The 24,873-nt window shown below is 35.9% G+C and overlaps 1 protein-coding gene across 3 annotated transcripts in view; it reads right to left on the bottom strand.

Annotated features, from left to right (window-relative positions):
* SKAP2 (src kinase associated phosphoprotein 2) overlaps positions 1-24,873 on the bottom strand; it is a 199,452-nt gene that overhangs the window by 43,320 nt on the left and 131,259 nt on the right. For all 3 annotated transcript variants that reach the window (NM_001257598.1, XM_015133800.3, XM_028844864.2), the window contains 3 exon segments: positions 12,981-13,118; positions 13,793-13,856; positions 14,726-14,850. In NM_001257598.1, the coding sequence (NP_001244527.1) occupies positions 12,981-13,118; positions 13,793-13,856; positions 14,726-14,850 (327 nt within the window).

The raw sequence follows: 24,873 nt of genomic DNA, 5'->3' as shown, positions 1-24,873 counted from the left end.
GCAGTATAGGTTGAATATTCCTCATCTGAAATGCTTGGGACTAGAAGCATTTCAAATTGCAGATTTTTTTGAATTTTGGAACACTTGCATTATACTGGTTGAGCATCCCTAATCTGAAAATCTGAAATCCAAAATACTCCAACGAGCATTTCCTTTGAGTGTCACATCAGAGATCAAAAAGTTTCAGATTCTGGAACGTTTCAGATTTCAAGTTAGGAATGTTCAACCTGTAATTTGATCTTAAATATGAGTTTGATATGATGGTCAAAAATTATTTGAAATAAAGCCAGAGCTCAGAGGAGAGAACATTTGTAAAGATGAGATTTGGTTGGTATATTATCTCTTCTGGTGTCTTTTTTTATATGTGTGCAGTAAATGCTTATCTGATAACTAAGGACAAGGCAATTCTTAACATATTTTTGTTGAGAGACAGTCCAGTTATTGGCTAAGAGCTTAACCTCCAGAGTCAGAATGCCTAGGTTCAAATCCCAACTCTGCTATCTTCTAGCTTGTGACTCTAAACAAGTTACTGAATCTTTCTGTGCCTTAGTTTCCTTGTCTGTAAAACAGAGATAGTAATAATACCTATACCATCAACCACTTATGCTTATTAAATAATACTTAGGAAAGTACCTGGCATATGCTAAGTGTTAACCATTATTATTATAATTATCATCATATCTTCTACATTCTTTTGATGAGCTAGCTACCCAGTGAAGATGTTTTACTTTGCTCTGACCATATGCACCTCTGTGTAGTGATGTGGAAGGTATAAAATTGTCCAGGGAGAGAAAGTAAAGAGAAAAAGGTCTTTTCCAATCCAAATTTCTCATCTCATAAACAGCATCTGATGTATGTGGGCAATCTTACATAATTATACATGTCAGCCTCACTAAAGTAATTCAGGACACATTTTTCAAGTGTCATTTATGCACATGGGGCTGTGATTCTATCCTAAGAAGGCCCTGCTTAACCTGGCTGTTGCCTTTCTCTCCAATTTCATTTTAACCTCTCTGCCTGGCTACATATGGCCCTCCTTTCTGGTTCTTGAATACCCCAGCATTGTCCATGCTCAGAGTCTTTGTATTTGTGTTCACTGTGCCTGGAAAGTGCTTCGTTTGGCTTTTTGCATTTACCAGTTTTATCCAAAAGTCTTCAGTTTAAATGTCATCTCTTCCTTAACCATAGAATACACATCATTTACACCCTCTCACATTATCCTCTTATCTTATATCACCTACTACAATCTGCAACTATCTTAATAGGGACCAGGTCTGCCTTTTTCATGCCTAAACTCCCAGCACCTAGAACAGAATCTGACATGTAATGGGCTTTCAATAAATATTTGCTGGATGAGTTAATTAAGTGAGTAATAAGAAGATGATATGAGGAGAAGGTCAGACAAGATAAAAACAAAAAGCTTCAGTATTACAAAATGATAGACTGCAAAACAAATAATTTGAAACAATCAGTAAAAAGCAACAGGAAATATGGAAATGTAATACAATGCTAAGATGCTTATTTGTAAATATAATATGTAAACAAGAAAAACTGGAGAAGGGCAAAGGTGGAGACAGTTTCAAGACAAAAGTGGTGGTAAGTAAAATCAAATTTCTAGAGACGAATTTGAGGACCAAGACTGATGATTAGGAGAGTACTGGTGACTCTGAAGAAGCTGGTTTAGTTAAGGAATAAGGATAGAAAACCAAACTGCCTGAGGATAAAGAGTGAGCAGGTGAAGAGACAACAGGAACAGAGAGAGCTCTTCCAAGAATTTGTGTGCTTACGAGAAGCACAGTTAGGCTGTAGTTTCTTGAACCAGGATGTGAAAAGAGGTCCACGCAGGAGGCAGATTTGGGATCTAGTCCAAACAACTCAGACCTTGCAAATGAATGTCCTTATTATATATTTTTAAAAAACTGCTCCATCTTAACTTCTTTAATAAGGAACAAAGGGGATAATGGATAAGTGGATATAAGTTGTTATTTCTTTGTAAGAATTCTAATGAAGTTCTAATAAAGAGGAACACATCTATAAAAGAGTGTTTTATTTGAAACAAAATTAAGGTAAAATTTCACTTACGCGTAATTAAGTTAAATTGGATTTTTTCCCATTTTGTTGAAAGTTTTGCATTACTCAACTGTAGCACTTGCTGAGGCCAGATATGAAGAGTGTTTATATTTATCACTGACATTTTGTTGAACTTGTTCATTCTTATTAATCACTGCTTTAAAGTAAGCAGCTGAATACTCTTAGGAAGTTGATATTCCCAGCTGACCTATCTGCAAAAATAGTGAAGCTTGATACTCTCCTGCTGCAGTCTGTCTCTACAGATGTATGTGTTCATGTGGCTATGTGTACATATGTGTGTATTTTTTTTTCTGAAAAAATAAAGAAGCAAATACATTTTCGTGAAGCTACTACAAACTTTATCATAGTCTATCTTCTGAAAGAATGGATGAATTAAAAACAAAAGCAGGTTGTGATCTATTTATATTCTATATGGGAGACAAATCATATCTGAAGAATGAAGACTCCAGTTTAAAAGTCTGATATGAAGGTGATCAGAAGCTATGTCTTTACTTGTTGAGATTTCTTGGTGGCAAAGGATGAAACACTTGATTATGTTCAGATACAAACCCTATCCTGTGACTATCTGACCTTCTGGTACAGTGTTAGGATTTTTCATCTAGGATTCACAGGAAAAACGTGATAGCCTACCATTAACATAGTTTTTCATTTTGCTTTATAAATATTAGCATTTTAATTTGATTAAAGTGGTTGACATTTGCTTATCTTCTGCTTCAGAATTTTAATATGTATTCTATTGGTTCTCTCAGCAATGTAAATACACACACACACACACACACACATATATATGACTCTCTAAAAGTTTTGAATTCAATGGCTAAGTGATCCAAACCACCAATAATTTCTAGTGATTCTATTTGGTTCTTTAAAAAAATCTGATCTTTTTTTCACAGGATCTTCTTCTCTTGTTAAAGTTTCTTTTCCTTATTTTGTCTCTTGAATCATTTTAAATGTGTTGATTTTATAGCCTTTATAGTTCTGTCATCTCCAGTTCTTTGGGGATTAATTCTCCCCAAAGAATTAGCAACATGGCCAAGCACAGTGGCTCAAGCCTATAATCGCAGCACTTTGGAAGGCCGAGGTGGGTGGATCACCTGAGGTCAGGAGTTCAAGACCAGCCTGGCTAACATAGTGAAACCCCGTTTGTACTAAAAATACGAAAAAAACTAGCCAGGCATGTAGTGCACACCTGTAATCCCAGCTATTCGGAGGGCTAAGGCAGGAGAATCACTTGAACCCAAGAGGTGGAGGGTGCAGTGAGCCGAGATCATGCCATTGTACTCCAGCCTGGGCCACGAGCAAAACTCTGTTCCCTCCCCAAAAAAAGAGTTAATAACAATGCTACAAGTTGTTATTTGTACTAATTTCAGTGTATTTCATATGGAAAACTACATATTTTGTCATTTCCATTGTAATTTCCTCTTTTAACTCATGAATTATTATTTTTTCAGCTTCCAAACACATGGGTTTGGGTATTTTAAACTACCTTTTCAGAGTTGGCTCCTAATTAAATTTAATTGTAGTTAAAGGCCATAGTCTGTATAACACAGATTCACTGTAATTTGTTGAGAGTTTAACTGTGAACACATATGTAGTCAATTTCTATGATTATTCTATGTGTACTGTATGAACAAATATTCTCTGCTATGTGATGTTAGTTTATATCTTTTTTGATAGATTATTAATTTTGTGGTTAAATCTTTATATCCTTTTGCCTCCTTGGTCTATCAGTTTTGGAAAGGGGTATCTTAAAATTTCCCATTATGATTAAGAACCTGTCAAATTAGTCTTACATGTTTATATGTTATAGATATTAATGTTATATAGTTAGATGCATTTGAGCTTTATCTTCTTTCATTTTTGTTATGCGGTGTCTTTCTGTAGTCCTATTATTGCTTTATACCTTAAATTCCATATTATCTGATGTTAACATAGCTATAGTAGCTTTCTTTGGATAGAAATGCCTGGTGTATTTATTTCCATTTCCTTACTTTGAAACTTTCCATGTGGTTTTGTTTCAGGTGTATCTCTTCTAAGAAGAATACTGCTAGAGTTTTAAAAATATCTAATGCAAACATTTATTTTAATATATTAAGTTATATTTATCATTCTTACTTTTATATTATGGCTTAATTTTACCACATTTTCGCTTTGATTTCTTGTTTCTTGCCTTCTTTTGTGTTTAAATTGTTTTACGTGGTCACCTTTTATTTACCCTCTGCTTCTTTGAGCAATGCAAGATTGCATTCTATTTCTTTAGTACTTAACTCTAAAATGTTAACATATATTTCCTAATTAAACATTTCCTAACAAAAACTAAAATTAGTATTCCTCTCCTCCCTCCTTCTGAACAGGACAACATCTGGCATGCTTTCACTACCCCCTCATCTTCATCTTGCCCCAGCTAACTTTTAAATTATTGCCTAAATTTAGTTTTGCCTCTTTTTTAGATTAAAACAAAGCTTATTTTAAAATAATCAGTAAAGTTACTAACACATTTTGCCCATTTCCATGCTCCATCTTTCCTGTGTATTCTCCATCTTTCCTGTGTTCACTCCTCTTCTGGCTGAAGCATATATAAGGGGCAGAGCTGGGATTCAAAGTGATGTGTGTTTCCTTTCAGAGCCCCTTCTCTCAACGACAACAATCTACTAGTCACAGATACAGAGGAAGGTACTCTGGGTGTCTGCAGCAAGGTGTAGAGCCAGACAAGTGACAGATGGAGAGAAACAGGGGAAGTGGAAGATGGCTTATAAGGCGGCTTTGGCCTGGCGCAGTGGCTCATGTCTGTAATCCCAACAGTTTGGGAGGCCGAAGTGGGCAGATTGCTTGAACTCAGAAGTTGGAGATCAATTTGGACAATATAGCAAAACACCGTCTCTACAAAAAAATTAAAAATTAGCCAGGCGTGGTGGCATGCACCTGTAGTTCCATCTATTTAGGAGGCTGAGGTGAGAGGACAGCTTGAACCCAGGAGGCGGAGGTTGCAGTGAGCCAAGATCACATCATTGCATTATAGCCTGGGTGACAGAGCAAGACCCCATCTGAAAAAAAAAAAAGGGCCAGGTGCAGTGGCTCACGCCTACAATTCCAGCACTCTGGGAGGCGAAGGTGGGTGAATCACCTGAGGTCAGGAATTCAAGACCAGCCTGGCCAACATGGCGAAACCCTGTCTCTACTAAAAAAAACACAAAAAATTAGCTGGGTGTGGTGGCGCGTGCTTGTAATCCAGGTACTTGGGAGGCTGAGGCAGGAAAATCACTTGAACCTTGGGTGTGGAGGTTGCAGGGAATTGAGACCACACCACTGCACTCTAGACTGGGTAACAGAGGAAGACTCTGTCTCAAAAAAAATAAATAAAAATAAAAATAATTAAATTATTAAAAAATTAAAAGATTTTTTTTTGAAAGTATCAAGATATAAAGACACAAGGCTACTTTTAACACTACCTGCTGGAAGACTCTGCCAGCAAAAAAGTAAAAACAGAAAACTCATGAGATGTGAATATAATATATACACACACACACACACACACACACACACACACACACACACAAGACATAAATAAACATGGGTAATTCAAGGTATGGTAGTAAATCTAGGCTTAGGCCAGAAAGGGCACCTGTGTAAGGATGCCGGCGGATTCTCAACACTTAGGCACAGTGCCTGGTACACACAACAGGTACTCAAGAATACTTATGAAATGAAAGAAATGAAAGCAAAGAAGAAGAGAAAGGATGAAAATGAAAACAGAGGAGAGGAATGAGTAAATAAAAGAATGAGAAAAGGAAGAAGGTAAAAACTAAATAGGAAGAAAATGAAAGGAAGAAAATTTTACAAAAGGGCAGAAGAAAGTAGATAAAAAGAAGAATCTCTTTTTGTTTTAAAACTTTTATATGTGTATGTATATTTATATATAGGCAAAAAAAGGAACAAAAAGATTCATATCGAACTGTTAACAATGTTTACTTAGGGTACGGAGTGACTTTCACTTTTTAATTTTAATTTTATTTTATTTCATTTTGTTTTGTTTTGTTTTCTTTTTGAGATGGAGTCTCGCTCTGTCGCCAGGTTGGAGTGCAGTGGTGTGATCTCAGCTCACTGCAACCTCCACCTCCCAGGTTCAAGCGATTCTCCTGCTTCAGCCCCCCGAGTAGCTGGGACTACAGGCGCATGCCAGCACGCCCAGCTAATTTTTGTATTTTTAGTAGAGACGGGTTTCACATGTTGGCCAGGATGGTGTTCATCTCTTGACCCCATGATCTGCCCGCCTCGGCCTCCCAAAGTGCTGGAATTACAGGCATGCGCCACTGCGCCCGGCACCACTTTTTTATTTTATGCACGTCAGGAATATTTAAACTTATTCCAGTAAGTATGTATTGTTTGTAAATAAGGATTTAAAAATTAAGACTTAGCAGCTAGTGAAATGGCTCATGCCTGTAATCCCAACACTTTGGGAGGACAGGGCAGAAGGATCCCAGAAGCTGGGAGTTCAAAAGCAGCCTGGTCAACATAGTAACACTCCATTTCGACAAAATTAAAAATTAAAAAATTAGCCAGGCATGGTGGCGCATGCCTGTGGTCCCAGCTACTCAAGAGGCTAAGGCAGGAGCAACACCTGAGAAGTTTGAAGCTGCAGTGAGCCATGACTGCACCACTGCACTCCAGCCTGGGCGAGACCCTATCTTTAAAAAGAAAAAAAGAAACCTAAGACTTAGCAATAACGAAAGGAAAGTGAACAAATAATATAAAATAATCACCCAATGTGGCTTGTTGTGAAGTACATTAAGGTAAGTTCCTCTTCACAGATCCCCTTGGAGGGCTGCCTCCAAGACTTCCCATCTGACTCCAGGGGCAGAGATCATCTCAATCCTACTAGCCTCTTCAAAGTCCAGGTCCGAAAAGATAGAGGTCCCATAAAAGGGTTTCCACTTCTCCTAAAGCCACTCGTCAAATTCCAGACAGCCCTGGAATTGCTCAGTCTTGCATTCCCCCAAGATGCCTGACTCCCTTTACAGACAGTCCAATCCCACACCCACAGGTCTTTTCCTTCAGCCTCAAAAGAACGACCCTATGAGAACAGGATAAATCAAGTATTCACACATCTACAAGGTATTTTTAGAAACCTCTTCCTTCCGAGATAGTAGCTCATGAAAATAGACAAAATGCTTCCTTCCTTTTTTATCTTCCTGGCTTGCTCATTTCCACGAGATGGATAGAACTTCAATACTCCCCCTTGAAGGAAACGTCATAGGCAAGTCAAGCTGATCTCTTATAACCTAGAGACATTCTATGTAATCCTAGTTTCATGTATGTAAGAAAACCTATGTTGTGTCCATAAAAATGAATTAACTCATATGGAGCTTAGGTTATGAATCTTTATAATTCAAGTGATATGAATAAAAAGGTGATAAACCAAAAGCTGTCTATCACATCCCCGTAGCCAGGGTTTTTCAACTTCAGCACTACTGGCATTTTGGGCCAGAGAATTCTTTGTTGTGGGGGCTGCCCTGTGCACTGTGGGTCGTTTAGCAGCATCCTTGGCCCTTACCCACTAGATATCTGTAACACACACACACACATGCACACACAAATACATACATATCCCAGTTATGATAACCAAAAGTGTCTCCAGGCATTGCCAAATGTACTCTAGGGTATATTCCTTGGCTGGGAACCACTAATGTAGTTCCAATTTGCAAAAATGAGTCATTTTATCCCACCACCAATGGAAATATATGTTTTGTGTACACACAGGTATTTTGGGTTTAGTATGTGTTAAGCCATCTCTTGTAATGAAAAGAATCTGCAATGCCAATGGCAACACAGAGAAAAGCTACAAGCCAGGTATTTGGAACTGTATTCCAAAGCTTCATACCATATTATGAAACAACATAAAGAATACTATAAACAAATATTCAGCAGACACATTTATATTCAGCAAAGATAAAAATAAAAAAACATTATATGTGTGTAGTGACCCTATTTTATGAAGGATTTAATTTTTTTTTTTTATAACTTCGGATAACCCTCTCAGCAGAGTAGAGAGCTGAAACCATCTGTATTAGTCTGTTCTCAGCTGCTAATAAAAACATACCCAAGACTGGGTAATTTATAAAGGAAAGAGGTTTAACTGACTCACAGTTTAGCATGGTTAGGGAGGCCTGAGGAAACTCACAATCATGGCAGAAGGGGAAGCAAACATGTCCTTCTTCACATTGCAGCATCAGGAAGAACGAGTGCCCAGCAAAGGGGGAAGCCCCTTATAGAACCATCAGATCTCACGAGAACAGGATGGGGAACACTGCCCCCATGATTCAATTATCTCCACCTGGTCCCTCCCAGGACACATGGGGATTATATGGGTACTATAATTGAAGATGAAATTTGGGTGGGGACACAGCCAAACCATATCACCATCCAAAAATTCAACTCTAATCTAGTCATCTACTTGGGAAAAAATATTCCCACAATATCACCACATTGATAACTTCACCATTCAGTACCTAGTTTAAGAAAAAATAATGTTAGCAGGCTGCCTAGACTAACAATATTAACATACTGAATATATGTGGTTCTGCAAAAATTAATTGACATCTTTCCATTGCATTCCAAAGAAGAAAGGAGAAAAATTGTTTGGTGAAGTCAGGATCTACTATCACTTAAAACATTGTTAATACCACAGATTGCAGGGTCCTTTGTAACCTTGATATTAACTTAGTAATATGAGTGATAATTATTCAGAAGGAAAATAAAGCCAAAATGTATTTTGGGGGCCTATAACCACTTATTGATTAAATTAGCATTTGTGTCCATTTGCTGTAAACTACTTCAAATTAAAGTATCCAAACACTGTTCTTTTTTATGTATATATAATAGTCTCACGGAAAAAAAATTATAGCTGCATTTTACTTTATGTTCCATTTTAGATGCAGATAGTTGGACTGAATAAATTTAAAATGTAATTGAACGGCCAAAGGATGAAAATATCCTTTTCTGACTCAGAATAGTTCAATCTGTCATCGTAATTTTTTAAAAAAATGAATTCACACTTAAAAAAAATAGGTTAATGGAATAGAAATTTGTCTTCCTGTTTTATGTTGCCCTCTCTCCTCCAGTCCACTTGCCAGAAGACATTTCAAGTGCAATTCCTCTGAAAGCTACAGATTTAATAAGTTAATGGATGGTTACCATTCTTGTTACTAGGCTGATTCTATTCAGTTTAGATCTAGAAAAATCTTTTTGTTGTTGTTGTTTCTGCACAATTTCCTGCCATTAAAGAAAAAAATCAAGTGACATGGTGAGTAGAAGAGAAGAGCAAACAGGGTTAGTTTCTGCAGCAATTTCCCGAGTATTATTTTCTTCTTTTGAGATTCAAAATGAGACAAAGACACTCCTCTGTATTTCTAATGAAAAAGTGGGCAATAAATTTACAAATCTGTGCTAAGCCAAATGAACTCATTACCATGTTATGAAACAGTTTAACACACTTTGATCAATATATTAGCTGCACAAAAACAAATATGCTACAGTATTATTACAATGTAAGCAAACCTGAGTGGCCTATGCTAATAAGCAATAAGACATAAAAGATGTAAAAGCATTAGGATATTTGAAGAAAAGCCAAATACCTTTAATACTCCCCAGAAATGGCATTCTCGCAACTCTTTTGTACATATGTATAAATCCCTTAAACACAAAGAAGTCTTACAAATTTATTCCTATTCTTTTATCAAGTTAGTTAAAAACAAATGAACAAGAAATTAAAGAGAAGGTACTGTAATAAAGTTAGAATATTCTAACTGAAAACAATTATAATGAAACGATTTAGATTCCCATAGAATTATAAACATTTTTCAAGAGATATTTTGCAATGCAATTTTTTTTTTTTTTTTTGAGACACAGTCTCACTCTGTTGCCCAGGCTGGAGTGTAGTGGCTCGATCTTGGCTCACTGCAGCCTCCGCCTCCCATGTTCAAGTGATTTTCCTGCCTCAACCTCCTGAATAGCTGGGATTACAGTAGGTACCTGCCACCATGCACAGCTAATTTTTTTTTCTTTTTTTTTGTATTTTAGTAGAGAGGGGTTTCCCCATGTCGGCCAGGCTGGTTTCAAATTCCTGACCTCAAGTGATCCACCCACCTCGGCCTCCCAAAGTGCTAGGATTACAGGCCTGAGCCACTGTGCCTGGCCCAATGCAATTTTTAAAACAATGTTTTCTTCTTACTCTTGAAACTTAAAACACTGCAGGTTTATTTCATAGTTTTTAAAAAATACACTTATTAGAGTAAGAGCTTTTGTTTCTCAGAAAAAGACCTTTGTAATTTAAAGTAGCATGCTAAATTCTTAGATTTTTCTTCAAATACATTTGTATACCTCATCTTTCAACTAAGAGTATTAGTTTTCAACAATGCATAATTGACAGAAAATTGTGTTGAAATTGTAGTATTATTTAATTCTGGGAATTTAGCCAGTCAGGTATCAGAGATACACAGTTCTTTGAACAGAACTGGAAAAATATCAATAGTATGTAAATGTGCTTACTGCTCTTCCATTGTTCTAACTCCTCTATCAAAATTATATTCAAATTTCACAGAAGTGAAAGCAAAAAGCTTAATTCTTGTCCTGAGAGACAATTTTTTAGATTAAAAAAGTTACCTTCCTAGTTTCAGATATTTAATCATACAAAACCTCTAACTCTGAGACACCTTTAGGGCCTCTACTAGAAAAATTCCCTCTGTAGCTGTTGGCACAAACTTGACAAACTTGCTGAACTGTGCAGATGTTGAAGCAGCTCTCAGTTACACCGGGGAAGAAAGGGGAACGAGACATTCCACAGCTGCCTACAACAGCTTCCTTCCCAGGGGCACAGTTGCAGGCTCTATCAAGCTCAATCACTTTGCAGAGCAACTGGGGATCCCAAGCAGGGGCAAAGAAATCCCAGGGCAGCTTAAATTTCTCCCAGTACCACAGCAAGAAGTAACACTACTTAAAAAGTAACCAGTTACTTTCAACAATTATGTTTGTAGTGGGGGGAGGGGAGGGTCGGGAGGGTGAGGAAGGATGAAGAATAGTATCTGTAGTAAGAGAAAATAAAAGATGTTTCATATTTTTAAAATTTCAAGCTACTTATATCAGATCTTCCTTAGGTCTTTGTTATGAAAATAACTATGAATATTTGCTCTTTATTCCTAATCAATTTTTTTTTCTTTAGGGGTGGGAGAGAATAGCCAAGTTGAAAAAATACAGAACTTAACAGTTATTTCAACAATTGTAACACATTCATTGCAGGGTTTTAAAAGGATGTAATGACAGTAATATGTTTAAATGTATTCCACTCTTCCATTTTATGAGTATACATTCTTACAAGTTCTTTTAAACGTTTTTAAATACTAAAATAATTGTATTAATGATATGATGTGACTAAAAACAAGCAGCTAGGGAATGTTCTTCCCTACTTGAGGATAACTGATGCTACAGTAGATGCCATTTCCTTAGGGTAAACCAGAAAGGAAGGTGTTAATAAACATGTAACTCCACTAAATAACTGAAATACACAGATCTCTATTCCCCATAAAATTATACTTTTATACTAATCTTCTGGGGTAGTAAAAGACAATATATAGATGCATACATAGTTTTTATACCTTAAATTTATAATATTGTTAAAATTATTACTTTTTACTTGGTTAGAAAACCATTACTGTACCACCACATAAGCACTTGCAAGAATTCACCAGATACAATAATAAAAACAAAAATGATGGTGATGTTACAATTAATTGTGGGTTTGCTATGATCAAGCACTATGCTGAGAGCCTTCAATAAATCACTTCACTTACCCTTCCCAATGATACTATTTCCATTTTATAAATGAAGAAATTAACTTATAAAGTCACTAAGCTAGTAAATGGTACAGCCAGAATTTAAATTTTTATATTCTAAAGTCCATACTCTTGTTATTATATTGTATTGTATTGAAAATGACATTTGTACATTAATTTGGAACATTTTAAGTATTTTTGAAATCAATTTTAAAGGTTTACATTGCATCATTAAATTGTTATATTCAGAGCAAAATGGCCTCTCTACATGAGATGTACTAGTTAAATCTTGCTTATATTGCTTATAATACCTTTTTCTTCTCTAACTACTGATTTTTTTTAATAGCCAAAAAAGCTCATTTCAACCTAGAGTATTAGCAATACAACAATTTCCTAAATGTTTTCATATGTTTCCTAAATTTTAGATGTCTATCTTTTTATTTTAGATTGATCCTCATGGCCACAAGTCAAGTAGCTAATAGATAATTAATTTTATGTTATATAACAGACAGGCATGTAAACACTAAACTAAGAAAACTTTTTTATTCCATATTGATGCTAAAATATCAACAGGAAGACTTGAAGCCTCAGAAGGCCTTTATTTATAGTTCAACAACATTCCTCCAAGACAATGCAATATACTACAAGCAAGGAGAAATCCGAGGCAGAAGTTGATGACATATGGGGTATGTGTAGAACTTCTGGTTAATGGAAGTTCCAAGATGTATAAATAAAAAACGATGTGTGAGTTGGTGGAAAAAACTATAAGGCAAGTCAATTTTTTAATTAAAAAATTATGTAGCATAAACAATGCTAATGAGCCAAAAGTCCCAAGAGATTAGTATTGTATCTGCTTCATTTTAATGTTTCATTCACTTTTTATAAGTTACATCTACTCACTTGAAATATCTCAAGCAGAACCCTTTTTATAAAATAGAGTTTTAAAGATATTCTTTGTCCTTGTTCTCAATAGATCATCATTTTCTACTCAAGTTGTCAATTGGAGGACAAATCACACACACACACAGCCCTAAATCTTTAAATGAATCACCAGAAAGTAAATACCTGGAAGTTCTTCATAAATTTCATCATCTATTGGTTGACTGCTTGTTGGTGGATTGCTTATTGGTAGAGGATGATCAACATCATCATATAATTCTCCTCTCTCATCATAATCCTCAGGAATAATATCAGATTCCATATCTATAAAACACATTTCATGATGTAAATTTTAAAAGAATGCAGAAGATATTTTTAAAACTATACTTCATAAATAAATGCAGCCCTACAAAATAACAATATTGTTACATGTTATGTCCTTAACTAAAATCATGTTTTTTTTTGTTTTTTTTTTTTTTTTTTTTTGAGACGGAGTCTCGCGCTGTGTCACCCAGGCTGGAGTGCAGTGGCGCGATCTCGGCTCACTGCAAGCTCCGCCTCCCAGGTTCACGCCATTCTCCTGCCTCAGCCTCCGAGTAGCTGGGACTACAGGCGCCCGCCACCACGCCCGGCTAGTTTTTTGTATTTTTAGTAGAGACGGGGTTTCACCGTGTTAGCCAGGATGGTCTCGATCTCCTGACCTCGTGATCCACCCGCCTCGTCCTCCCAAAGTGCTGGGATTACAGGCTTGAGCCACCGCGCCCGGCCAAAATCATGTTTAAAATTGTTTTGTAAATATGTGAATTTTAAGGTAAGCCAATTGGTACTTACAAAAAAGATGCTGTTTAAAATCTGAAGTAAGTGGTCTGTATAAATAGCAGTCACATTCACTTGGTCATTCTCACAGAAGTCAGTAAGTTTTTGTATATGAAAACCCAAACTACTCTGTTATTTAGTATTTAAAGACTGTGATAACTCATTCAATTGATTTATCTTACCTTGCAATACAAATTTCAGCTGCTGTACCCATTCCTCAGCATCTTTGGGAGAAGCTGCTGTAAACTAATATAAAATAAACAATAAAAACGAAAATCACCACAGTAGAAATGAAAGGTATGTTGTATTCTTAACATTTATTTAAGACTATTAGTAATTCTTTTGATGTCTAGTGGAAGTTTTCTTGCAAGGATGCTTCTTATAATGTACAGTTAATTTTGACAAATTTATGCAATTGAAGCAGAGGATGATGAATTTGAAACTCTGATCAGCAGCTGGCAGCTGTGCAGGAAAAAAAAGCTGCTTCTCTTCATCAATGTCAAAGACAGAACTGATGAACAAAATTTGCCCTTGACAATTAGAAGACACCCATGAATTTCTTTAGACTGCTGGATACAGTTTTCTTAAAAATGTTCTTGTCAGATTCCAACACACTACCTGACAACTTAATTAACTGGCTTTCAACTGCAATCTCAGATACTTAAAACTGATTAAACATACATTCCATATTGAAGCCTAGCTGATAGCTCTTGAATTGCAGAGCTGATGTGTACCTTTACCTTCATTTTCTCCCACACTCCTAAGCAACACAATATGTATTATCACTCTGATATTTGTCTTTTGATAATTTTACTCTTTCTGCTATGTAACTCTTTTGGAAGATCACCTAGTTCTATCAGATATAAATGCAACATGGGAAGTAATCGATAAGTTATATATTCTCTTTATCTTTTTCAAGAAGATAGCGTTTGAACTAATCCGAAATTAAAAAAAAATTCCCCTTATATGAATGTTCAATGCATAATGTATTTAAACACCAGTATTTTTATTATTGTTAACATGTCAAGGAGAGTATTAATCAAATGTCAACGTCTCTATAAATGAAATCAAAACATTTTATCAACTTAATTTCAAGGCAACATAAAAAGTACAACCTGATATATACGTTTATCAGGAGCAGAGATTTCAAAACAGCAATCTTTCTTTCCATCCTTTCTTAGAGTGTTATTCATTCTGACACTGTAGCCATCTAATGCAAATTCACCTTTCTGTTGTTTGTCTGTTGAAGATAAAACCAGTTAGAATTTCATTTATTAATATTAATGCTCAATTATCTTTTATTTAAAAGTTCTTCGTCAATTCTTGGAAATAATTTTTTTTGGTTATATTGCTTTAGTAATATAATGCTTAGGTAATGTTTTTAGAAATTATTTTTAATTCTGAAACATGTAAGTATTAGGGATGATTTGATTTAAGAAGGAGGTCTGCAGATCATGGTCTTATTCAGAAGGAAGCATGGAAACATGACACTCTAGGGTAGGGAAAATTCAGGAACTAGAACTTAGAACTTGCTAGACAAACCCACCACAAACCTGTGGCTCTTTCAGATTTAGTTGGCCAGTGGGAAGATCTGACCAGCTGAAAATTTGTTGAGCTTTATTTACTGTTATCTCCTTTCACCTACCCCTCCCCAGCACCACCACCAAAAAGAAGCTTCTAAAACAAAAGTTTTCCTTAAAAAAGGTCTCCTAACTTGGTACAAATTTATCCCTAACTTTACAAAGCAAACTGAAACTAAACTAAACTACCAATTACAAAAAAGATGTGAAGGGAAAAAAAACTATGTGGATAGAGAAGAGTGGTAAAGCAAGTACAGAAGCATTAGTTACCAAAAAAAGAGGGAAAGTTTCTTATCCAATCAGTGAACAGTTGAACTAGTAAAGCACATTTGAATCTCACATGATAAAGAGGCAAAAGATGATTAGAGCTTTGGTCAGATATTATTTTAAAGACAAATAAAGTGGGAATATAACAAAAGACTTAACATTCTGAAACTGAAAATAAAATCAGTCAACCTTCCTACTTCATCCAGTTATACCATTTTGATAGAAAAACTGCACAGCTATAGGTTTATTTCCTAGATTAACAAACAATATTAAAAACATGAGTAGGGACAAACTCTTTTACTGAGCTCACAGAAATGCTTTCATGTTGTGGGGTGTGCTTTTTCAGTTCAGTGTACCAATAAAAGATACAGCACCTTTTCTTAAATACACAAGCTAAATACCTAAAGTAACTAACAGACATTTTTAAAAGGTCATAGAGATTATATCTTGTTCAAAATATCAAATGAGAAAAAAAATCTCAGTTCCTGGGAAACTCTAATCACATTTAGTCATAATTTACATCTCTCTGAACATCTAAAGAAACAATCAAAGTTTATTTCATGAAAAAAATCTACAATAAACTATGTTTTTCACAAAAACTACACAGTACTTTAAAGATTAGAGCAGCATTTCCCAAAGATATTACTAGGTTTCTGTGATCAAATCAATTTGGGAAACGTTTTACTGAATTAAACAGAGTTAAGCGGTTTTGTTAGTTCAGGCCTTCTTGGGGCCCATAGTACATTTACATACTAATTAAACTTCTAAAAGAAAAATTCAGTATGTAGCATTTCCAAAAATTATTTGTCTGTGGAATTGTTTTTTCACAGAATATTTTATGGTACTCCCAGGATATATTTTGTAAGACACCTAACTAGGAAACTATTGGGGAAAAAGTATTAAAATGATAAATGGTTAAGCATGGTTGGTTTCTTGTAAAATTCTCAAAAAAAGACTAAATCATTCACTCACTCATTTGACAAATTGATACCGAGCACTTGAAACAAGCCAGGCAGCATTATAGGTTTGCTGAGATAAAAGCTAGAACACCTTATCAGACCTTTTGCACCACTTTCCCAATGATCTACTAAATTGCAAAAGGAACTTAATGTTCACGACGAAAAGTGGAAGTAATGTCAGGCAAAATATCAAAGCCATACTGGACAATTTTGAGAGATTTCCTTAAACTCTCCAGAAGAAAGAGAATTTTCAGGGACCAGATTTAGAGGAAAGCTGTTCCCTTGCTGCACAAGGGTTCGATTGCTCCACTCACTAGGTCCATCTGGCCTAAAACCTATGCCTTCTACCTCCAATTTCGGTCTAAAATTCTCATCAATGTAACTTGAATGGAGGTGGAAATGCATGAGGAGTGGGAGTCTACACGTGGAGATGTAAAATCAGCACTACAAAGATTTAGTTTGGAAGAGCTGAGGGGAACAGATCTTTCTGGGCCGGATTATCTAATAATCTAGAAATAAGACATCAGGCAGCAAAATTAGGCAACCCCAACTTAGACTAGCAGATTTATTTTAGCCAAACTCCCTAGAAATATGCTACGGGGCTATGTATCAGAACTTCTGTTACAGTCCAAGAGGAGGACAGTATCAGCCTCTACTGAGATGAACCAGAGAGAAGCCACAAAGCCAATTTATAGGTAAGCATCTCAGATTTTATAGACATGTACTTGTTCAAGGATAAGTAAAAGAGGAACAGCAAATACAGATGCCATAAAAATATTATGTAAAACAGAAACATAACATAGCACTTGAGAAGTAGAAAGCACAAGCAAAGTAGGCAAAATGGAAGTAAACTTTAGCCAACTGCTTTGCATATTTTATAAAAGTAAACACACAGATTCTGAAACAGATGAAAGATGAAACAATGTAATATAAAATAAAAAGAGAAAAGGCTGAGACAAGTAGGAATTAAAATGAAACTGGCAAAATTAGGAACAAATAGGCTGTACAAGGAAGTGGAAAATGCAGCAGCAAAACAAATGATGTATTAGAAGTAATAAAAAGTAGAACTAACATTGTGGAAAACCAGATCAGATATACCTTGAAAAGCTCACTCAGCAGATAGAAAATAAGACTAAGGGGAGGGGGAAGGGGCAAAAGGGAGTAAGATAAATATGGAGGGCTGAAAAAAATACAACATAAGAAAAATGGGTTTTCTGGAAGAAGAGTAATAAATAAATGCCAATAACCAAAGACATAATATAACAAAAGAAAACTTCATTCAATCAAAGAAAGACCTAACTTTGCAGAACAAAAGGATGCTGTTGTTTAACCAAGCAAAAATAATAAAAAGAAACTAATATCTAGACCTATCCAACTGATTGATTGTATTTGAGGATAAACACTTATATAAACATCCAAGTCAGGTAGGGGTATGGGCCCAGAAAGGTTGAAGAGAACAGAGGAAACTCACAACTCTTTCTAATAGCTTTTGCAGAACCATAACCATGAAGTAGCCATATCTCCAATTAGCCAATACAGGACAGGAAGTTCAAGACATGAAATGGGCAGACATGGCTATAAGACAACACTGTTCTTCTCCTTTCACATTTTCTGGTGAGAGAAACTTCATCATTATATGGTAAGTCATAAGAATTTACATATAGATTAGTTCCACAATGCTTTTTGGGATAGTTTCAAGGGTACCTGTTAACAAAATTATCAAAAATAGTAAAATGCCAATCAAATAGGAAATAAAGCTAAAAAGTCCATTTACCCAGCACTGTGAAAGACTAATATTTTATCTAGGTGAACTTCACAAATAGCAAAAGCTTATTCCTTTAAGTGCCAAAACTTTTAAAAATGTTAATCATTGTGATGCAAAGCTTTCGAAAATATATCCTTCCCTAAATTTACAAACAAGTCTTTTAAACATAACATTGTTTTCTTAACATAGTATCATTTTGAATGTTAGTTTTTGTAACACATTGATACCCTCAGAATTTTTGAGGTGTTTGTTCCTCTATTACATTTGTCTCAGCTTCTGTTTCACACTTTAACCTAACCTCTATCATGCTTTGAATGTAATGTCTACAGAACTGAAGGCTGCCAGGAAAAACTAGACAATGAAATCTATTGTAACAGTAATTCAATTTTACACTAATCCTAATTCAGTAGGTTCAAGGTAAAAAGCAGTTGTCTCTGATCTCCTACAAAACAAAATGCATAAGGCTAGTAAGAGCAATTTCCTTCTACTTTTTCACTGGCTTTTAGGTTTACAGCTGTGTTCTGGGGTTTTTATAAGCTGTCAAAAAGACAACTCACATTTACTGAGCTTCTATACATCAAGAACTTAATAGAACATATCTCATATATACCTGGTAATAATTCTATACAATAGAAGAGACATATTATATTCCCAGCACTGATGGGAAAACAAACTTTAACAAATTTGCTCACAGTCACACAAAGAGTAAAGAATAAAAGCCAGGACCCTAAGAAAGTCTGATTCTAAAGCCTTGTTTTTTCAGCCATTTCACACTGTTTTCCAAAAAGGTGTTTCTCAAAGTATATTTTAAGAATCACCTATGTTAGAATCATCTTGGATGCCTGTTAACACAGAATTGGCTACTATTCTGCACTTGCTATATAGGAATCTCTGTGGGTGAGTCTAGGAAACCAAATTTTTAGCAAGCAACCCAGGTGATTTTGATACACACTACAACCACTGTCCTCAATACAACGTGAAATTTACAAAGTCACAGTAGAGAAAATAAATGTTATTTTGCATTTCGTCCTACAATGTAGGTCAAACTTTCTCAGTTTTCTTTATGGGTTTCTCTACCTCTGCCCATCTCTTAAAAAGCTATGATGGGTTGTTCTAAGTCTTGCTCTCTTCTTACATTACACTCTCCCTGGGCAATCTCATCTAATTCCAAGAATTAAATTCCTATCAATATACTTGTGACTCATGATTCTTTACTTTTAGTTCATTTTGAAAACTGTATATCCAAATCTTCGTCTGCTCACTATATATGTTTCATCTCTCAAATGTCCTATAGGTTCACTGAATAGAAAGTGTCCACAATGGAGATCATCTTATCCCCACTCCCAACACTTGTTTTGGCAACAACTGTAATATTTCTTGTTGTAGTCCCCATCTCAATAAATGCCACCTCCATTAATTCAAGCTTCCAAACCAGAAAACTGTGCACCATTTTTAATTTTGCCCTTTCCTTCACCAACTGCCCCGACGTTACCCCCTACACTCTACTGCCACCTACCAAAATCTAAACAGACCTTCTATTTTTCTGGCAAATATACTTGCTTTTTCTCTTCTTCATTGGCTCTCAGAAAAACATGCTTAAAACACCAACCACTCTCATACCATTTTAAATATAGCATAAATATTGCAACTGAATAATTCCAAATCTTTTAGCATCCCTACAAGTTATGGACATTTATTATTTGGGGCTCCCCAGCATCCATGCATCTTTCCTATTTTAATTCCAAGACTGCCAGGGATAGGGCTTAGTTTTCCACCACAGAAACTGGAGGGAGGTGGATTTTCCCTGTTCCAACTTAATCAAAGTGGATGCTCCAGACTGGAACCTAAATCTCAAGTAAGTAACAAAAGGATCAAGACAGGGTTCAGAATCCATTCTGGTGGCAATGGCATTCATTGATTGATGGTAGTGCACAGTGGCAGCAGCACATGTCCTGGCTTGGCAAGGCCCAAGGCCAGTAGTGTGTCCCAGTAAGATTTTTCATGGATTATGCTCAAGATCCAGCCCCCTTACCTACCTTAGTTCTTGCTTGCTTGCTGAGCCTGTGTGTAGCATTCTCAGCAGTTCTGAGAGTTGAGATTTTCCTAATAATTTCCCTTTCTGCATTAAAAAAATTGGTTTCCGATGGGCATACCAAGAACACTAACTTGGTACAAATGGCTAGCAATAAAAAATATGAAATGTGTTCAGCAATATCTACTAGTTATATTTAAGAAGGCCTTTTCCCCTCAGTGTATAACTTATGTTATTTCCACAAGTATTAATACTCAGTAGGGAAAAGAAAAATATGCCCATCAATACTTGACCTTGGCACTAAATTTTATCAAACTGATTAGCAAGATGTTCCAGCTCCTCAGTTAAAGATATATGAACATTTTCCTTTGGTTTATACAGCTTGCAGATGCCGATGCTAAATCAGCCACTTGAAATTTATCTCTGGGGTTTTGTGTAGAAGTTAGACTAGATATTAAACCAACAACATTCATGGTCATCAGATCCTTAGTAAAACTTAGTTGGTACCTGACTATTTCAGCATGTTGATGAAATCCTACTAAACATCAGATGTACATTTTAACTGCTGTATACTGTTAGAGGGTCTCTTAGCCATAAAGGCAGAAAGTAAAGGTATAGCTTTAATTTAGTGTTTGTAATCCCAGCTACTCAGGAGGCTGAGGCAGAAGAATCACTTGAACACAGGAGGCGGAGGTTGCAGTGCGCCGAGATCATGCCACTGCACTCCAGCTTGGGCAACAGAGCAAGACCCCATCTCAAAAAAAAAAAAGTTTACTGTGATAAGTTTTAAAGCTAATACTTTCATATCAAAGATCCAAAAGTCTATAAAATTGCAATAATTTCTGATAAAGGTAGAATTAATGGTTCCTATTTCTTAAGGAATAAAGATATCCTTCTTCACCTACCAGATGGAGATAGAATTTAAATTTTTAAAATATCAGAATTCACTTACACATTTTACATATATCATCTTGATATAATTATAAAATTACATAATTATAATTATAAAATGACAGAATTTGTTTCTGTCAAGTGAATCACAAGAAAAAAGGTAAGCTTTTACAGCTTTCTATTAAGTTGCTATTATAAAACAACAGAACTTCTAATTATATAAATATAAGTACTGTCACTTTAACATATTCACAACAATATTAAAAGAGAAATATGATGCTTTTTCAACATCAAAATATATTTTATAATTTTAAAACTTCAAAGAGAACATATATGTCCTCTTTTTTTCCTATCGTTGGTGAAGTTGTGGAGAAGTGGAGAGCAGGGAGGTAAATTTCAATGAAAACTTTTATTTCTCTGCCAAGTTCTGAAAGTTTTGTTAAATTCTCCATATGAAGCCCAATTTTCTACTGACTTTTATTATATATTGAAAAGATATTACAATGAAAAAATTAAAACCACATAATGTAACAAATAACCTTGGAATGACTTTGTAGATCAGGGTGACTTGTAGCTCCCATTTACTAGATGGTGCTAATGTATTCTTTAATCAGGTTTCAGTAAAAGTCCTGAAAGGAGGTACTAAGAACTGACAATCCCCTCCTTAAAAATGGGGAGAGACTAGGTTCATATCATAATGTTGATTCAAGATCATACAGAAGATAAACAGAAAAAGGGGAAAAAACCCACAATAGTTTAGAACAGGTTCCTAAATGGGCCATCACTTACGTGCACCTTGGAGGGGTTGGTAATAATCATCAAGTTGTAGAAAAAGCATAGCTTTGGAGGCAGAGAGATCTGCATTAAATCCTCGTTCTGCCTCTTAACAGCCCTGTGTTGACCTCTCTTGTTTAGACTACTTCAAAGTCCTGCGAAATGGTCCTGTTGACCCAGACTCTATCCATCCCAAACCATTCTCCATAATCCTATTACAATTACTTACTAAAAACCAAATCTGGTCATACAATGCTCTGCTTAAAGGTCATATTCAAAACAAAATCTTTAGCAAGGCCCTTATTCTCAGAAGGTTCTTATCAACCTGGTCTAATCCACTTCTTTAGCCTTACGTGCTCCCTCCCCTCACTCACTCCAAGCTCCAGCCTTCATTCCATCTTTGATCCCATCCACAGTCTTTCACAACTCAGAATCTCTGCTATTCCCTGACCTGGCAAGCCCATTTTACCCTTCTTCCCTGTCTTAGTCTGTTTATGCTGCTATAACACCCAAAATTGGGAAATTTATAAACAACAGAAATTAATTTCTCAGTTATGGGAGCTGGGAAGTCCAAGATCAAGGTACCAGCAGGGTCAGTGCCTAGTGAGGGCTGCTCTCTGCTTCAGGATGCCACCTGATTGCTGCATCCCCCAGAAGAGTTGAATGCTGTACCATCACATGGTGGAAAGGCAAAAGAAGGGTTCCACAGCTCTCTCCAGACTTTTTTTAAATAAAAAGACATATCCCATTCTTGAGGGTAAAGCCCTCATGCCTTAATCACCTCCTAAAATCCCCAGCTCTTAATACAATCTCCTTGGGAGTTAATTTCCAACATGTGAATTTTGGAGGTACACATACATTCACACCATAGTATTCAACCAACAAACTCCTACTCATTCTTTCAGGCCCAATGAAGTGTTCTCTCCACCAGGACATCTTCCCTAACTTCCCTAGGCAGTTAGCTTTCCCTCATTTGTGATCCAAAGATAGCTTATTTAAATTACTTACTGTACTGCATTGAAACGGTCAGTTTACCTGCCCAGCTCCCTCTTCTAACCAAACAACATCCTTCCCTCTCTCACTGATATCCACAAAACCCAAACTGTGAGCACCTCTAAGGATCTTTGGATCCTCAGTGCCTACTAGCTAACAAGTGTCTGAAAAAATATTTATCAAATTTAGAGAAAGAATGAGTAAGTGAATGAACGAGTGAATGACTTGAAGGACATCTGAACATCTAGGACCTAAGAATTTTGATGAATGAGACTCATGACAATCAAAGGAAAAGGAAGGAGATGAAAGGATGAGTAAGATTTCCTCAGGTGTTGAAATATGTACTATATGTATTTGTTGCTTAAGGGTCCCAAATGGCTATAAATAATAAATACAGACAATATTTATTGGTACAATGGTAAGTGCATTATTTACCCAACAGGTTGGAACTACTCTTTCTAAGCCACTACTATCTTCATAAGTCAATGTGTTTTTTGGCACACACAATATGGTAGAAAATGTGAACTATGTATCTGTCAAACAGTAACAAAGCACACTTTAACCTAGTAAGTGGTGTCAACTCCTTCATGTCTTTATAATCCATTTATCTAAATCCTACTTAGTTGGAGGATTATAGTTCTCATATATCTAGATAGGAGCTCTTCCTATTAGGTAAACGGTTCACACATACAGTAAATAAAGCTATAAAAAATCATATCTAATTTCACAAAAGAAAAAAAGTATTTGATATAAAGGAAGGAAATCGGGATCATGTCAAACAAGCAATTAAAAACTGTCGAAAGATAGATCTGTTTTTGGAGTCCCTTAAAGGAGAGGAACTGGCTAAGAATTTCAAAGGAAACCGCCAACAGAAAAAAGAACTACTAGAAAAAAATCTAAAATTTCACTGGAAACAGGAGGCTGCAAAGTAAAAGGGAAAAATTTAAGGAAATATAAGCCACATCTTCAAACATCAACATGAAAAAGGAATGCTAAAATGGTAATTTCTTTAAAGTGAACATGTCAGGCATTTAAACCAGAGCAACTCCATCTTGAATAGGAGGTGGGTAAAATAAGGCTTTGACCTATGGGGGCTGCATTCCCAGGAGGTTAGGCATTCTTAGTCACAGGATGAGATAGGAGGTTGGCACAAAGTACAGATCACAAAGACCTTGCTGATAAAAGGATGCAGTAAAGTAACTGGCCAAAACCCACCAAAACCAAGATGGCGATGAAAAGTGACCTTTGGTTTTCCTCACTGTTCATTATATACTAATTATAATGCATCAGCATGTTAAAGACACTCCCACCCATGCCATGATAGTTTACAAATGCCACGGCAACATCAGGAAGTTACCCTATATGGTTTAAAAAGGGGAGAAACCCTCAATTCTGAGAACTGCCTACCCCTTTTCAGGAAAACTCATGAATAATCCACTCCCTGTTTAGCATATAATCAAGAAGTAACAATAAGTGTAAGCAGCTGAGCAGCCTATGCTCTGCTTTGCCTATGGAGTAGCGATTCTTTTGTTTCTTTACTTTCTTAATAAACTTGCTTTCACTTCCCTCTATGGATTGGCCTCAAATTCTTTCTTGGTTGAGATCCAAGAATCCTTTCTTGGGGACTGGATCAAGACCCCTTTCCAGTAACAGAAATGACAGAAAGGGCTAAATGGATCACAAAGTAGTTGAAATGGAAATTACAAACAATGTTACTACCATTAGGTCTCATCAAATAAGAATAAAAATGAACTCAGGAATTCAAGGTTGCAGTGAGCTATGATGGCATCACTGCAGTCCAGCTTGGGTGATAGAGTGAGGCCCCCTCATCTCTAAAAAAGAAAAAAAAAAGGGAATGTAACTAATATCCAAATAATTCTAACTAAAATGTTTTCACTGAATATATTATATTAGTGTTGGAAGTAAATATTAACACGCTTTGGGTTTTGGGGAAACTCTTGCTAATCTTTGACCTAACCATTGTTATATGTCAGTCAGGACT

The sequence above is a fragment of the Macaca mulatta genome, chromosome 3 (assembly GCF_049350105.2).
Source record: "Macaca mulatta isolate MMU2019108-1 chromosome 3, T2T-MMU8v2.0, whole genome shotgun sequence".
In the NCBI taxonomy this organism is placed as follows: Eukaryota; Metazoa; Chordata; class Mammalia; order Primates; family Cercopithecidae; genus Macaca; species Macaca mulatta.
The sequence above is the reverse complement of the archived record's forward strand: the minus strand, read 5'-3'. Positions and strand labels throughout refer to the sequence as shown.